Source organism: Gossypium hirsutum, chromosome A11 (genome assembly GCF_007990345.1).
Source record: "Gossypium hirsutum isolate 1008001.06 chromosome A11, Gossypium_hirsutum_v2.1, whole genome shotgun sequence".
Lineage (NCBI taxonomy): Eukaryota > Viridiplantae > Streptophyta > Magnoliopsida > Malvales > Malvaceae > Gossypium > Gossypium hirsutum.
In genome coordinates this window covers 110,665,625-110,683,355 of record NC_053434.1, presented here as the reverse complement: position 1 = coordinate 110,683,355, position 17,731 = coordinate 110,665,625, and the positions used below count along the sequence as shown (strand labels likewise).

At 37.1% G+C, this 17,731-nt stretch overlaps 1 protein-coding gene and 1 pseudogene across 1 annotated transcript; both read left to right on the top strand.

Annotated features, from left to right (window-relative positions):
* Positions 1-3,744: 3,744 nt before the first annotated feature.
* Positions 3,745-5,162, top strand: LOC121209870 (uncharacterized). Its single transcript, XM_041081726.1, has 2 exons — positions 3,745-4,235; positions 4,353-5,162. The coding sequence occupies exons 1-2, from the start codon at positions 3,765-3,767 to the stop codon at positions 4,479-4,481; spliced, it is 600 nt and encodes a 199-aa protein (XP_040937660.1). The 5' UTR covers positions 3,745-3,764; the 3' UTR covers positions 4,482-5,162.
* Positions 5,163-13,846: 8,684 nt separating this feature from the next.
* LOC107904568 (protein argonaute 4-like) lies at positions 13,847-14,705 on the top strand (annotated as a pseudogene).
* The last annotated feature ends 3,026 nt before the right edge of the window (positions 14,706-17,731 follow it).

Here is a 17,731-nt window from a genome sequence, read left to right as displayed (position 1 = left end):
AAAGAAAATTGAAGAGATGAAAAATTAAAGTAAAAAGATAGAAAACATTTATTTTTGGTTCCTATAATGTGGTCGATAAGATAGATGAAAAAATTAAAAGAAAAAAGTAAATTTCATTTTAGTCATTTTTTGGTACAGTTGAAAATGACTTTTTGAAAATACATATTTTAAGACTAACAAACATTTCTCTTATTTATTATTTCAATTTAGAATAATTGGTTTGTATGCATTAGAATAAAAAACGAGCATTTCTTTTATTTTTTCCTCTCAGATTTTTAGAAATTTATTTATTTTCTAATTTCATTATATTGACATGATTGCAGGTTGCATTTCCCAATTTGGAGAAAGTGATTATTTCCTTCTTGAGAAAGATGAAGATGATATGGCGGAACCCACTTCCACCAAATTCATTTCCCAAACTACAAGTATTGGTTGTTGAAGGATGTGATGAGTTGTTAACCATTTTTCCATCTAATATGCTGATAACATTTCAAAGGTTGCACCGTCTATTCGTACATAATTGTGGTTCCTTACAACAAGTATTTGAAATCATGCATGAAGAAAACGAAACCGCTTTACCTGCAACCGCGCAACTAAGAGAATTGCATATTGTAGAATTACCAAAGTTGAAATATATTTGGAAAAATGATCCCAAAGGAATTTTTTCATTTAAAAAAATCTGTGCGATAGTTGTTTGTGACTGTCAAAGTTTGAAGAATGTATTTCCAGCCTCAATAGCCAAAGACCTACCAAAACTTGGTTATCTTGCAATATCTCATTGTGGAGTGGAGGAGATTGTTTCCAAATTAGAGGAAGGATCAGATTCAGAAACAGCAGTCAATTTCGAGTTTGATCAACTATACGACCTTATACTTTGGAAGCTACCAGAATTGAAATGTTTCTACCCGGGTAAGCATACCTCAAAGTGGCCAACGTTAAACAAGTTGGAAGTAGTTGAGTGTGGGAAAATGAAGATATTGGGTACACATCTGAACACTAACAATGGACAACTTGACTCCCCAATCCATCCACCACTTTTCTTGGTTGAAAAGGTATGAACTCTAAAAACTTTTTATTACTCTAATTAACAAACAAAGGAAATTCTCTTAAATTCTAAATCATGAACCTAAACCATAAATCATAAATCCAACAATGGACTCTAAAATCTAAAATCTTAGATTAAACTCTAAACCATCAAATTAATTTACTATTATTATTGGTCTTTTATTTATTTATTGATTAACAAAAAAATTTATGATAAATAAGGTTGAAATATTATTTAGAAAAATTAATTTACTGATGAAGAGAGTAGTAAGAAGTTTTTGAAAATATATGATGTTTCATTTATGTAACAGATGTTATTCTTAGTTCGAAGATGAACATATTGACTCCAAAATTGCTTTCTGATTGGTTTTCAGGTCATCCCTAGACTACAACATTTGACATTAGATAGTGATTACATTGCAATGATAAGTGATGGTCAATTTTCAAGCAGCCCTTTTCATGAAATAAAAGCTTTTGAAGTGCATGGCCACGCTGCTAAATCAATTGATTTCCGAATTTCTTTCCTTGAGAGATTCTACACTCTTGAAAGCCTTATTATCACTTATTGTGAAATAAAAGAGCTATTCTGTTCTGAAAGAGATATCAGTAATGAGGAGATGTATGCTGGGCGTTTGTCAACAATTAGAAACTTAAAATTGGTAGCTCTTAATAATCTAAAAAATTATTTATGGAAGCAAGATGTACAAGTGGACCATATTCTACCCAAACTTGAGACTCTTGAAGTTCACGATTGTGACAATTTGATCTGCTTAGGATCATCCTCGGCATCATTTCAAAATCTCACCACATTGGATGTGTGGAATTGCGAAGCAATGAAATACTTGGATACATGTTTAGCAGTCCAAGGTATGGCCCAACTTAAGAAGTTGAGGGTAAGAGACTGCATTTCAATGAAGGAAATAGTTGCAACTGAGGGAGGTGAAGCAACTTGTGACATTATTTTCAGCAGGTTGAAAAGTTTGGAACTTGTGAATCTACCGCGACTTAAGAGCTTTTGTTCTGGCAGTCACACATTTAGATTCCCATGTTTAGAAGAATTAATTGTGAGTGGTTGCCCTGAATTGGAGATATTTTGTAAGGGAGTTTTAACTAATCTACCATTATTGCAAAAAGTAGTATGTGGAAAAGATAATGGACATTGGTGTAGTGACCTTAACAACACCATCCAAGAAATGTATTCAATAAAGGTACTATTGTATATTCCATAATATCACTCTTTCATTCATATGGTTTGGGTTGGCTTCGTTATAACCTTTATGAACTTTAATCCTTGTTTCTTTGTTGGATTTTGTAGGCTGGGTTCCAAGATATCGAGTATTTAGTCCTCTCTGAATTTTCCAGGTCAATTGAAATATGGAAGGAGAACGTTCATGGAAGTTTAGATTTCAAGAAACTTAAGGTTTTAGAAGTTTATGAGTGTAATACCATGACATACATATTTAGCGTATCGATGGCTTTAGATCTTGTGCAACTAGAAGACATAAAAGTGAAACAATGCCCTATGATGGAGCAGATTATCAAAGGAGCAGAGGAAACAGAAATGGATATACTCTTGTTACCCAGGCTTCAGGAGATAAGACTTGAGTCATGTTCAAGGTTGACAAGTTTTTGTATGGGAAGTATTACCCTGGAATGTCCATCTTTATATAAAATCGCAGTAGATGATTGCCCAAAGATGTATGCAATGGCATCTACAAGTGAGCAAGAGGATATAGAGATAGTTGGCAGAGAAAAGACACCCTTTTTCAATCATAAGGTTAGTCTCTTCTCTTTTGTTTAATGTTTTAACTTTTTAATTTATTTGGATGAAAACTTAAATTAAATAATAGAATAAGAAACTAGGGTACATATTTTCTACGGATAGAAACTAAAAATGTCTTATGTTAAAGATTGTTCAAATTCAATGTTATAACTAGTAGTGTAAGAGTATGTTATGACAATGCAAAAATGTAATAAATAATAGTTTTTAATGATAATTCAAATGTAATAAAATTAATTCCTTATTTTGAGAAAAAATAGGAAAAAGAAGTCTGACCATTAATGAAATAATTGTTTTTAATGATAATTCAAATTGTTTTGTTTCGTTTTAATAACAAATGCTTTAGCATTAATCAATGAGTGTATGTATTTATCATCACAAGCATGCATAATTCATGCAATGAGGATTTTGTCTGCAGGTTTTATGTGCCCACTTGAAGTAGTTGAAGCTATCATCAACTAACATCAAAAATTTATGGCCTGATAAACCAGACAGGGCTATATCCTCTAATGTTCTTAACTTACAATGCTTATTTGTGAAGCGTTGCCACAATTTGGAATATCTATTCCCATCCTTTTTTAGTCAAAAATTTTGAGCGGCTCTATCTACTTAGTCTTCACAATTGCGAGAACATGGAAGAAATAATCTTTACAGATGGATTAGCAGCTGCGGCAGAAGATGGTATACCTCAGATTTACTTGTTCACTAAGCTATATTTCCTGAAGCTCGGTAGGCTTCCAAAACTAAGGACATTCTGCCATCAAGAAAACTCAAGAGACCAATACTCTCTTCAACCAAAAGGTGATATTCTTCTTTTGTTTTTTTGTAGTAATTTTACTTTTCATATCTATGTAGAATTCTAACTTGTTTTCCTCATTAACAACTTAAATAATTCTCGCAGGTTGCGTTTCCTAGCTTATGCTGTTTGAGAATTGTAGGCATGGGAAAGTGTAGAAAGATATGGCATGATAAACTCACTAAGGATTCATTTCATGAATTAACCTTTCTTGAGGTGGAACAGTGTGACAAACTTTTGAATGTTTTACCATTTGATATGGTGAAAAGACTTGAAAAACTAGAAGGTCTGGAAATATCGGAATGTGAGTCGGTAGAAGAAATAATTGGACTCGCTGACGATCATGGACTCGACTCAAATGAATCGATTAAGCTCAAATCAACTACCGAGTTTCTGTTTCCTAAAATAAGACAGCTGATACTTCATAAGCTACCCAACTTGAAGGGTTTGTACTCCAAGGTGCATACTACAGATTGGCCATTGTTAAAACAATTGGAGGTGTGTGAATGCAGCAAGGTGGAGACATTTGCTGGGGAGTATATCAACTTTAGAGAAACACAAGGAGAGAACCAGTCCGTTATCTCTGTTCGACAACCCCTATTTTGGGTCACTAAAGTAAGATCTCATAAACGAAACTGAATAAAAAGTCAATCTAAACAGATTTGCATATTTTAGCAATCACTTTAGAAGATTTGCTTTTATTTAACATATATATGGTTCTTAATTTCTTAGGAAACATTCCCCAATCTAGAAGAATTGGTTTTGGTTCGGAATGGCAATATGAAGGTATGGCATGGACATGGAGCAGACTTGAAACAATATTGTCCCAAACTAAGAAAGTTTGATTGTCCCGAAACATGAATTACTATATCAGATTGTTTCATTTAGTTATTACCAAACCTTGAATCCCTTTCTTTTGGCAAAGGGCTGCCTTCAATGAATTATTTCCATGTGAAGGAGTAAGAGATGAAAACGAACGTGCAGGAGCACTTGCTTGCTTGAAGGAGTTAAGGTTGTATTATCTTCCTGAGTTGACACATATCTAGAAGAGCAAACTATCACTTGCAGAAGTTTTCTACAAGTGTTGGGATGTGGCAAATTAAAGAATTTAGTGCCATCTTTTGTGTCATTCAAACATTTGACAACTCTAGAGGCATCAAAATGCTATGGATTCAGAAATTTAGTAACATTCACAATAGCTAAAAGCATGATGTAACTCAAAAGAATGGGTGTTACTGATTGCCAAATTTTAGAAGAAATCATAGCTTTTCTACACTGATGAAGTTGTTAGAAAGGGGCCTTCCATGAAGCACATGCACCAGCATGCATGCCAAGAAGCTCAGGCTAAGACCAGAAGCTGCTGAGTCAAGTGCTGTTGTTGTTCATTTTGTTCTATTTTGTGATTTTAGTTAATGTAATGCATTCTAGTTCATTTGGAACTATGTTTGTTTGATGATTGATGTAATTAGGTGGTGATTGAGCTGAAAATCAGCTTTGTTTTGTTGTACAAGTTAATTTACCAAGTTTCAATGTGTCTTAGTGGAGTTAGGTAGATGTTTAGTGAATTTGGCTTGTAATGACCAGCTTATGTCTGGTATATGTAATGGCTATATGCCAATATTTTCTTTTTAATGAAACATATCGAATTTCATTCATATGCTCTATTTTTGTTCTTGTTTTCGATTCTGTTCTTGTTTTCATAGCAAATTTCTACTCTTGTTTCTTCACCAAGTCATGAGGCTTGTTGCACAAGCTCTCGACTCTGCTTGCTTATTTGTTCCAAGTTTCAACAATTGGTATTAAGAGCTTTTGTCTTAGAGGACCTGTTTCATTTTCAACTTAAAATCGAATGGCTTCTTCAGGATTTTCTGCAGCAGCACCACCAGTCTTTAATGGTGAAGGGTTCCACATATGGGTGGTTAAGATGAGAACTTACCTACAGGTTTTTGATCTGTGAGAAGTTGTAAACACTGATGCTGAGTCAACTCTACTCCGAGCCAATCCCACAGTGGCTTAAATCAGACAGCACGTAGATGAGAGAACCAAGAGGCATAAAGTCGTGTCTTGTATTCAGAACTGTGTGTCTGATGTTATCTTTACCAGAATTATGACTTGTGAGACTCCAAAACAAGCCTGAGACAAGCTCAAGGAGGAGTTCCAAGGCACAGAGAGGACAGGGCAGTAGCAGTTGCTAAACTTGAGAAGAGACTTTGAAAATTTAAATATGAATGAAGAAGAGACAGTGAAGCAATACTCAGATAGAATCATGGCTGTTGTGAACAGCATAAGGTTGCTAGGAGAACAATTCAATGAGGCAAGAATTTTGGAGAAGGTGCTCTCAACATTGCCTCAAAGATATCAGGCTAAAATCTCATCCTTGGAGGATTTGAGAGACCTTGCAAGCATCTCCCTAACTGAGCTCATTAATGCCCTCTATGCTCAGGAGCAAATGAGAGCCAGCAGGATGGAGGAGCACCAGGAGGGTGCTTTTCAAGCCAAGGGCAAAGCAACCTCAAGCACCTAAGCCTATAAATGTAAGAAGAACTGGAGAAGCAGGCCTAAGCCTGATGCTGCAAGAAGAGGAGACCAACTCTGCAGATTTTGTAAAAGGCCTGGTCATCCAGAGGCCAAATGCTGGTTCAGACCAGATGCCTTGTGTCAACATTGCAAGAAGAAAGGGCATGTTGAAAGGGTCTGCAAAGAAAAAGGCAGACCTGGGCAAAATCAAGGACAACACAAGAATGAGGAAGCTCGAGTGGCTGAAGATAGTAGTGACCATGAAGAGCAGGTCTTTGCTGTGTCATGTTTAGCTGGTCAGGGCAAGGGCTCAAAAGGATGGTTGTTGGATAGTGGCTGCACAAACCACATGTCACCAGATGCAACCATTTTCAAAACCTTGGATAGAAGCTGCAGGACCAAGGTGAAAATAGGTAATAGACAATTCATTAAGGCTGAAGGAAAGGGAAATGTGCTAATATGCACTTCCACAGGAGAACAAAATCATTACAAATGTGCTGTTGGTGCCTGAGATTGACAGGAACCTTCTCAGCATTACTCAGCTGCTAGAAAAGGGTTACTCAGTTGTGTTCAAGGGCCAGGAATGTCAAATCACTGATCCAAATGGATCAAGCCTCATGACAATCACAATGACTGATAAATGTTTTGAAATCAACTGGCCAAGTGACCCACACTCAGCATGTGTTACCTCAATAGAAGAATCCAAGCTTTGGCATCAAAGGCTTGGTCATGCCAACTTTAGATCGATGGCTCGAATAGTTAACAAGGAGAAGGTTGAAAACTTCACCAAGTCAGTCCAAAATAAATATGTTTGTGAAGTTTGTCAGATGGGAAAGCAACCCAGACTCCCATTTCCTGCAAACACAACCTGGAGAGCATCAAACAAGTTGGAGCTGGTGCATACTGATGTATGTGGCCCCATGAAGACTGAGTCACTCAATGACAATAGGTACTTCATTCTTTTTATTGATGATAGTACCAGATATTGTTGGATTTTCTTTTTGAAGCACAAGTCTGAGGTAGCTCAAGTATTCTTGAAGTTTAAAGTTGCAGCTGAAACAGAAACAGGGTGTAAACTTAAGACCATCAGGTCAGACAATGGAGCTGAGTATGGCATCAAACACCAGCTAACCAATGTCTATACACCTCAACAGAATAGGGTTAGTGAAAGGAAAAAATAGAAGTCTGATGGATATGGCCAGGTGCCTTCTATTCCAGAAGAATTTACCAAAGACCATGTGGGTTGAAGCAGTTAACACTACTGTCTACATTTAGAACAGGCTACCAACCAAAGCATTGGAATATAAGACTCCATTTGAGGCCTGGTTCGAGTTCAAGCCATCTTTGGCTCATCTAAAAGTGTTTGGTTGCCTATGCTACAGCCTTATACCAGCTGTAAAAAGGGAAAAACTATCCAAAAAGTCTCAAGCTGGCATTTTGGTGGGATACAGCATGGCCAAGAAAGGCTATAGATCCTAGATCCTTCAAAAAACAAAGTCTATATAAGCAGAGATGTAATCTTTGATGAAAAGGCATGCTGGAACTAGGAAACAAATGAACCAAAGGCTGTTTCTGAAGAACTCATGGCAGATCAGCTTGAATCTGATCAAAATGGTCCTGATATGGACATTGATGATGAACCTGTCAGGGGAATAAGGACTTTGGCTGAAATTTATGAAAGAGCATATATGGCCACAGTTGAACCAAGCAGTTTTGAAGAGGCTGAGACACGTCAAGGATGGAAACAGGAAATGGCTGATGAGATTGCCATGATTGAGAAAAACCAGACATGGGAATTAGTTGCTACACCAGCTAAAAGAAAAGTTATTGGGGTAAAATGGGTCTATCGAGCCAAACAAAATGCTGGTGGAAGTTTGAATAAACTGAAGGCTAGATTGGTTGTTAAAGGGTTCAGTCAGATATATGGCCTGGACTACCTGGAAACATTTGCACCAGTAGCCAGGCTAGACACCATCAGGCTACTGGTTGCCTTAGCAGCTTAGATGGAGTAGAAGATCCATCAGCTTGATGTGAAGTCTACTTTTCTCAATGGTTTTCTAGAAGAAGAGATATATATTGAGCAACATCAATGCTTTATTGTGTCTGGCAAAGTGAACATGGCATACAGGCTTAAAAAGGCCTTATATGGCCTGAAACAAGTTCCTAGAGCCTGGTATGCTAGGATTGACAGTTATTTGTTAAGCCTGGGATTTGAGAGAAGCATGAGTGAGCCAACATTGTATGTCAAGAAGGAACAAGCCGAAACACAGCTAATTGTGTCCCTTTATGTTGATGACCTTGGTGACAGGAGGAGACCAGAACATATTGATTGATTTCAAGGCCAAAATGAAAGACAGGTTTGAAATGTCAAATTTGGGGTAGATGACTTACTTTCTTGGAATGGAGATGCAGCAAACACACACTGGAATCTTCTTGAGACAGAAGACATTTGATGCAAAGATCATAAGCAAAATCTCTATGGAGAATTACAAGCCAACAAACACACCTATGGCTGTTGGAATGAAGCTATCGAGTCAAGGGGATCATGAACAGGTCAGTGAGTCTGCCTATAGGAGTCTAGTTGGCTGCTTATTGTATTTGGCAGCAACCAGACCAGATATCATGTTTGCTATGAGTATGTTATCAAGGTTTATGCATTGCTGCAACAAGTAACATCTTCAAGCAGCAAAAAGAGTGCTAAGGTACATCAAAGGTACCTTGAGCTGTGGATTACAATTTAGCAGAAGTAAAGACCTGAAGTTGATAGGCTACACTGACAGTGACTGGGCTAGTTTAAAGGATGATATGAAGAGTACTTCTGGTTATGCATTTACATTTGGTTCAGCAATGTTTTGTTGGAGTTCAAAGAAGCAATCCATAGTAGCTCAGTCAATAGTAGAAAGCTGAGTATGTTGCAACTGCAAATGCTGTTAATCAAGCCATTTGGGTAAGAAAAATTCTAGCTGATTTGAACCTACATCAAAGGGAAGCAACAGAGATTTATTATGATAACATGTCTGCTGTTGTAATTGAAAAAAACCCTGTCTTCCATGGTAGAACTAAGCACTTTAGCATCAAGCTACATGTGCTAAGGAAGATGGAACAAGCTCGAGAGGTGGAGCTGATTCATTGCAATTTAGAGGAACAAATTACTGATATCTTTACAAAGGCCCTTAATGTGTCAAGGTTCATCAAACTAAGGAAGGAGTTAGGAGTTAGCAGCATGAAAACCAAGGAGGAGTGTTAGAAAGTGGCCTTCCATATAGCACATGCACCAGCATACATGCCAAGAAGCTCAGGTCAAGACCAGAAGCTGCTGAGTCAAGTGCTGTTGCTGTTCATTTTGTTCTATTTTGTGATTTTAGTTAATGTAATGCATTCTAGTTCATTTGGAACTATGTTTGTTTGATAATTGATGTAATTAGGTGGTGATTGAGCTGAAAATCAGCTTTGTTTTGTTGTACAAGTTAATTTACCAAGTTTCAATGTGTTTTAGTGGAGTTAGGTAGATGTTTAGGTGAATTTGGCATGTAATGACCAGCTTATGTCTGGTATATGTAATGGCTATATGCTAATTGTAGACACTCAATTTTGCCCGGGCCCAAAAATAAGTCCAAAAATAAACCCCCCCAAAAAAAAGAAGTCCAAGATTATAAATATAATTTGGCCCGATCGGAATGGCCCATTACTTGAAAAGATTTAAGGTCCATCTACAAGCTTGACTCATATGGAAATATAATCTTCAATGATATGCAAACTTAGATGTGATATGCAATATTAGATATGACACAATCTTAGATATGAATGCAATCTTAGAAGATATGATTTTGTAATCTTTGAGATTTAATTTATAGATACCTTTTAATCTTAACTGTTGATGTAATTGATCTGTACCGTTGGATTTTGGGGAGGCTCAACTATAAATAGAGGCCTCTCCCCTCATTGTAAAACAACTTGACTACACTTGAGTTTTGGGAAGCAATAAGAATTCTTGAGAGTATTCACTCAAATTTCTCTCCCTCTTGCGTTCTTATTTTCTACGGTTTGTTCTTATTTATTCTTTGTTCATCTTCATTTTCAACCTTTTTATTTAATCCCTATCTCCTTAATTTTTTTTAATTCTCTTTTATATTTTATTTTTTAATAATTTTAGTATTTATATCAAATAATTTTTTTATTAAATTCTATATTATTCATTGTTTTAAAAAATATATTTCATTTAATTGAAAAAGTTTTTTCTTAAATAAGGCAATGTTTGGTGTTTAGAAATTCGGAAAATAGTGTTCTAACATGCTGGGTTGCGATTTTTTTCGTTTGACTAAATAACCAAATATCCTTTTAATAAATTTTCAAAATCATGAGATAATTTTAGTTACGAGGATTTAAAACACCGTGTCTAACATGCTGGATGTGATGTTTGTATACTTTTGGAACAAAGGAATCTCAAGTTTCAACTTTAAATTGTTCAAGTTTTAAAATCTTTTCAAATTTTCTGACATTAAGACAAAAAATTATTCAATTTGGTACCAATTTTGGGCGTTACGAGGGTGCTAATCCTTCATCGTACGTAACCGACTCCCGAACCTATTTTTCTCATAATTTTGTAGACCAAAATTAATGTTTTAAGACAAAACATTTTATAAGGTGATCCAATCACACCTAAAAAGATTGGTGGCGACTCCCGTTTTCATTTTTCAAAAGTCGATCCCCGTTTTTAAAATATTCCTTTAAAAATAGGTTTCGACAGCTTGGCGACTCCACTGGGGACGTATAAGAGAGTCAAGCCAAAAATTGATTATTTTCTGTCTTAATGTCGGAAATTTGGAAAATTTTTAAAATGTCATTTTTTACATGTGTTTGTTGCATATGTTTGTTATTGTTTACGCACACATTGCATTCGCATGACCATTGTGGTCACACCCTTAAGTGGGAGTAAGAAGCTATGCTTTCGTGAGGTTTTCATCTCCGCATGGGCTAGTGGATTGCTTCCGGGATACATCCGTACCTATGTCTTCGTGAGATTTTCATCTCCGCATGGCCATAGGGAAATGTGTCCCCCTGAACCGAACTTGGTCCATATGAGCCTATAATTGGTGAGGATCAAGGAATCTGCTGGTTCAGGTACCCTTGCTTTAGAACCGAACTACATATAGTGAACTTTAAGTGCTTGCCCCAGGTAGTATGATGATGACCTTTAGTGCCTACCTTTATAAGTTCTTATTTATTATATTTTTTTATATATGTGACAATGACTTGTTTTTTCTTATTTTGCTATCATTGCATGTCATTTATCATTAAAAGATGTCGATTCAAGGTTCGATTTCTGAGTTAGAAAGTTTTGTAATGGGGAACGAATATCTTAATAAAGTGGAGGACAACTCTTTCATTTGTGCTTGGTCAGAGAAAACCCAGATAGAAAAAGGAAATAGTGTCACCGAAGGATACACATCAGAATTATGGGACTACACTCTCATTAGTGTGATGCAAAATAACCTCCAAGAGTTAAAGGAAATATAGGATTAATGGAGTAATGAAGTCAAGCAGTTGTTCTACAACAGTTATGGGGAATTGCAGTATTTGCTTGACATGAAGATAGATAGACAATTCAAGGTGAGCATGGGGAGTACTGATGGACACTTCTACCATTACAGACGAAGATAGTCACCTTGTGGATGGTAAGGGTATAAGACCTACAAAATTGAATTGGATGGAAAGAATTTTGCTTATGATGGTAGAAAGGCTTACTTACTATAGGACTGCTACCAAACAACAAGCTGGAATTTACTGTGGTACTTTAGGATGTTGTACCTATCAGAAATAATGGAAATGCAAGCCCTAATGGCCGGGACAGCCCAAATGAGCATGAAAGAAAGAGATTAAAGAAGATCGTATTGCTTAAAGACCTTTAAAGTGGAGATTAGCTATGCTGCGAAGATACCCATGCAAGCAATTCAAAATGTTCTGTGGGGGCAGAAATTTGAAGACTCTCAAGAAGCACTGAGGATGTTTGACATCATTTTAAGGCAGTATGCTGTGAAGCTGGAATGCCTACTTGTTCGCCAATCTTTCTTTCAAGGTAATCAGAGCAACTTCACAGACATTGGAGGAGGTGTCTTTGGTTGTAGAGCTTACTTCATAGGTGAAGCCGTAATTCAAATGCAAGAGATAGCTGATCATTTACAGATACTGGTAGAAAAGGCGAGCACGTTGAGCACAAATATGAGCTACAGTCTTATCGTGGTCAAAAGTTAGTTTTGTTATTAGATAGGGTTAAGACTCTGGGCCTACGGGCGAAAGCGTATTTGTAATTCGTTTTATGAAAAGATTTTTGTTCCTTAAATAACGTTTTCTAAAATGAAACTGAATCAGAATCGATATCCTTTTGCATTCATGCATTTTCATCTTATAGCATTTCATTGCATCATTTGCATTCAAATTTATAAAAAGACCCTAATTAATTAAAGTTATTAAAAAGAGAAAGAAAAAGAGAGAGAGAGAGAGAAGAGGGTCACGACTGAGTGAAAAAGAAGTTGAATGGGAATTAACGACGTTCCCTTACATATCCCCGACTTTTGTGTCAGGAGGGATAGTTTACCCAGAGAAGGAGGTATTTGGAAATGAAAATCATCCCATCAATGTCATACATGAGGAAGGGGCTGAACAAAGAAACCTTGAGGGCATTCGCCCTTACGAACCGGGAAGTTCTTTAAACAATTGGACTGCAGAAGAACTTCTTGTAATCTTTAGGAATTTTACGGAGTAATATTTAGAACACTCTTGTTGCTCTAAAGCCTAGGAGTAATGAGATTTCTTTTGAGAAGTGGGCTCATGTTCAGACATTTTTATTTTCAATAAAACATACTTTTATTATTTATCCGAGTAAATATTCTTTCATTCTGATTCATTTGACCTTTGACATTCTTTATAAATTTTCATTTCATGTAAATAGTCATTCTTGAATTCATTTATTCCTTGTATATTCTTTTGTGTGCTTATCATAGATCCCTAGATATCAATGACACGAGCAATGATACTACAGATTCAGAGTTCCTTTTAAGTACGATATGTGTTTAGAGGAATCTCAGTACTTTGAAGGTGTCAGAAATTGTGACTTGTTTCTGAATTTGTTGAAAATGGTTTTTACCCCATGAAGTGGTGGTAGGAAATATAGCCTTAGAGGAAGGAAAGATTGCGAAATTGGAATTAGCTGAGGAGACAAAATAAGACCTTGTTGAGACTATTATGGAAATTCAATAATGTGGTCCAAAGACGCATGCAGGAGGATTTGCAATTGCCAGGATAAACATGAGGTTTTGGGGCACTGTTGGTCCACCATGGAAAGGGATCGCATCAGTTGTACAATGAATGCCAAATTTAAAGGAGTCAAGACTTATGTGGCATGTATGTTATGGGCCCGAGCTCGTCAAAAGTTTCAAGCTGACAATGACTCATCTTTGTGGACGTCAACTACTCCATTAAGAGGGGGAGATAGCTTCATATGCCAATATTACAAAGTCAAAAGTCATCCATTTCAAAAAAAAAGATTATATATAACTGCACAATGCCAAAAGTTTACAGTCTTTTCAAAGACAATGCGCCATACCACAGTACAACAAAGGTTGCCAAAAGAAAAAAAAAAGAAAAAAATAAATTACAGAAGATGACCGAGACTGGTAAAAATTGGCATAAGAAACTACCGCCTACTCTCTATGCTTACGCTGGGGAAAACACCTTCAATTCCAGTTGTTTCAAAGGTTCCAACCATCATCCTTGGAATGAGTGCATTGTTTGGCTTTCCTGAGCAGCCTGATGTACCGTCAATAGCTGCGATGGTTAGCTCCAGGCGGTGGCCATTGATTTCCAGCTATGGGGCATCAGGCCGTACACAATCTCTGAAGCTTAAAATGATAGATTCTTTCTTCAAAACTAGTGTCTGACAAAGTGGATGACGGTATCATGAAGGAAGCTCTCTTAGACTTCTATACAAGTTCAGGGAAGAGGAAACCTGATCAAATCATTACCTTCAGGGATAGGGTTAGCGAGTCTCAATTCAATCAAGTTTTGATCAAGTTATTGAGGTTTGAAAGTTCCTTGACGAGAAGTGGAACCCTAAAGATTGTGGTTATTGTTGTACGAAAAACCATCATACCAAGTTTTTTCAGCAGGGATCTCCTGACAATGTGCTACATGGTACTGTCATTAACAACAAAGTATGCCATCCAAAGAACAATGATTTTTTCCTTGGTACCCATGCTGGAATGATTGGAATCACGAGGCAGACCCACTATTATGTTCTCTTAGACCAGACTGGGTTTTCGGCTGATGATCTGCAAGAGTTTGTTCATTCTCTATCCTATATGTATCAGAGGAGCACCACAACCATATTTGTTGTGGCTCCTATTTGCTACGCTCATTTGGCAGCTTCACAGTTGGGGGCAATTTATGAAGATTAGGAATACTTCAGAAACATCATCGAGTTATGGTAGGATGTATGCTCCGGGAGTAATCTCTGTACCTCAGCTTTCCAGGTTGAAGGATAAAGTCAGCAACTTCATTCTTGTCTGCTGAGAATTATTGAACCATCTTTTTAGGGTTTGACAAACAACAGCAAGGACTACTGCTGGGGCAATCCCTTTCTCATGGGTTTATGAATCAAGATTTTTTCCTCCAAGCTTTGATGGAGTCAAGAATTGAATACCTCTAGTAAAATTAACTTGAAAGTATTCATCCTAAGCAAACGTACCAAGAATGGATGACACAGACTTATGATAAAGAAGGTTCGTCCAAAAAGATTTCATAAGGGAAACCTTATGCTGAAAGAGATCCTTCTCATGTAAAAGGATGCCGAATTGGGAAGGGCCATATGTTGTGAAGAGGGCTTTCTCTAGAGGTGCACTAATTTTGACAGGAAATGGATAGGAAGAATTTATCTAATCCAGTGAATTCGAACTTGGTCAAGGAGTACTTTGTCTGAAGGAGAAGGGAAGCCAAGGTGAAAACTCGCAAAGGGCACTTTGGGACTTCTATTTTAAAAAAAAAGAAGAAAAAAGAAAAGAAAAAAATAAAAAATAAAAAAAAGAGAAAAAAGAAAATGGAGAGGCCAAGGTGAAAACCCGCAAAGGGCGCCTTGAGACCAAAGGGGTTTTAAGTTGAAAACCCAAAAGGGCAGCTCAAATTTGGAAAGTCATGCAGTGACCTTGCTATGCCGGATTTGACGAGAAGTGAAGTATGTTACATATCGAGGCATCAACGAATTACTTTGGATCTTTTAAACACATGTTGAACTCAAAAAAGTCTTCATGGAGCTGGTGTATAGACGCTCAAGCGGCAATATCTGGGGCATCTGATTTCTGTCCTATTTACTATCTTTGGATTCTTGTTCTTCGCAAAGATATGTTCTCAGGATAATCTTTTTGCATTCCTTCCAATAATTTGTCCAAATCTAATTATCCTCAAGATCAATTTATTTGTCTCCCATTATTCATAAAGCATGTTGCATTGAAATAATGATAGATGAACTAAAATATCTTCACAAACGAAGTTTTGTATATTACTCTGAAATTTTCTAGATAATACAAGAAACTGAAACAAGACAATTGTTTAAAGAATTCCCATATGGGTTGGAGATACTCGAGAGATTTTCTTTTTCAGTCCAAAAGGCGGTTGGACGTTTTAAGCAATATTGATCTTAAGAAAGGATCATTTCATAAACATCTTCAATGGGTCGTAACATTAGGGGAATGGTATAGTAGACCAAATTGATGGAGAAGATTCGAGGCATACAAGCAAAGTATGGTTGATATGTCGAGAAGAACGAGGTGGAAAACTCGATAGATGAATGAGTGATGGCGTCCGAAATAGGAGTCATTTTCATAAACATTTTGCATTGTAATATGTCTAATTAGGAGCATTTGACTCATTTCGATCATGGCATCTTAATTATTTGGCATAAGCATAAATTCTAGGAAATTAATTTTACAGGTGGATTCCCAGTGGACAATGTAGCAAGATTGATTGAAAATTACAAAATTCAGCGCCTTAATCCCCTAAGTAGTGGGGTAACAGGCTAAAATTGCAGATCTTATCTCCCTAAGCAGTAGTGGAGCAGATCGAAGACCCGCCTTAACCCCATAAGCAGTAGGGTAACAGGCTAAAATTACAAATCTTATCTCCCTAAGTAGTAGCGAAGCAGATCGAAGACGATGCGCCTTAACCCCCTAAGCAGTAGGGTAACAGGCTAAAATTGCAGATCTTATCTCCCTAAGCAGTAGTGGAGCAGATCGAAGACCCGCCTTAACCCCCTAAGCAGTAGGGTAACAGGCTAAAATTACAGATCTTATCTCCTTAAGCAGTAGCAGAGCAGATCGAAGACGATGCACCTTAACCCCCTAAGCAGTAGGGTAACAGGCTAAAATTGCAGATCTTATCTCCCTAAGCAGTAGTGGAGCAGATCGAAGACTCGCCTTAATCCCTTAAACAGTAGGGTAACAGGTTAAATTTGTAGATCTTATCTCCCTAAGTAGTAGTGGAGCAGATCGAAGACTCGACTTAATCCCCTAAGCAGTAGGGTAACAGGTTAAAATTGCAGATCTTATCTTCCTAAGCAGTAGTGGAGCAGATCGAAGATGCGCCTTAACCCCCTAAGCAGTAGGGTAACAGGCTAAAATTATAGATCTTATCTCCCTAAGCAGCAGCGGAGTAGATCGAAGATGATGCGCCTTAACCCCCTAAGTAGTAGGGTAACAGGCTAAAATTACAAATCCTATCTCCCTAAGCAGTAGTGGAGTGGATTAAAGACTCGCCTTAACTCCCTAAGCAGTAGGGTAATAGGCTAAGATATAGCAGATCTGACCTTCAGATGCTTACATCGAAGCAGATCTAAGATGACAGATTTGGCGTCTCTGTATTGTCAGGAAGCAGATCGAAGATAGTAGATTTGGCGTCTCTGTATTGTCAGAGGGCAGATCAAAGATTTCAGCATGACATCCTTGTATTTATAGGGAACAAGTTGAAGATAGCAGATTTGGCATCCCTGTGTTTATAGGGAACAAATCGAAGATAGCAGATCTGACATTCTTGTGCTTACAGCAAAGCAGATCGAAGATTTCAGCATGGCATCCCTGCGTTTATAGGGAACAAGTTGAAGATAGCAGATTTGGCATCCTTGTTTTTATAGGAAACAAATCGAAGATAGCAGATTTGACATTCCTGTGCTTACAGTGAAGTAGATCGAAGATTTCAGCATGGCATCCCTGTGTTTATAGAAAACAAGTTGAAGATAGCATATTTGGGCATTCTTGTGTTTGCAAGGAACAAATCGAAGACATAGCAGATCTAACCTTTAGATATTTATACTGAAGCAGATCTAAGATGATTTGGCATCCCTGTGTTTACAAGGAACAGATCGAAGACATAGCGTATTTGACATTCCTATGCTTACAGTGAAGCAGATCGAAGATTTCAGCATGACATCCTTGTGTTTATAGGAACAAGTTGAATATAGTAGATTTGGCATCCTTAAAGACATAGCAGATTTGGCTTTCTCGTGTTTACGCTGAAGCAAATCTAAGATGATTTGGCATATCTATATTGTT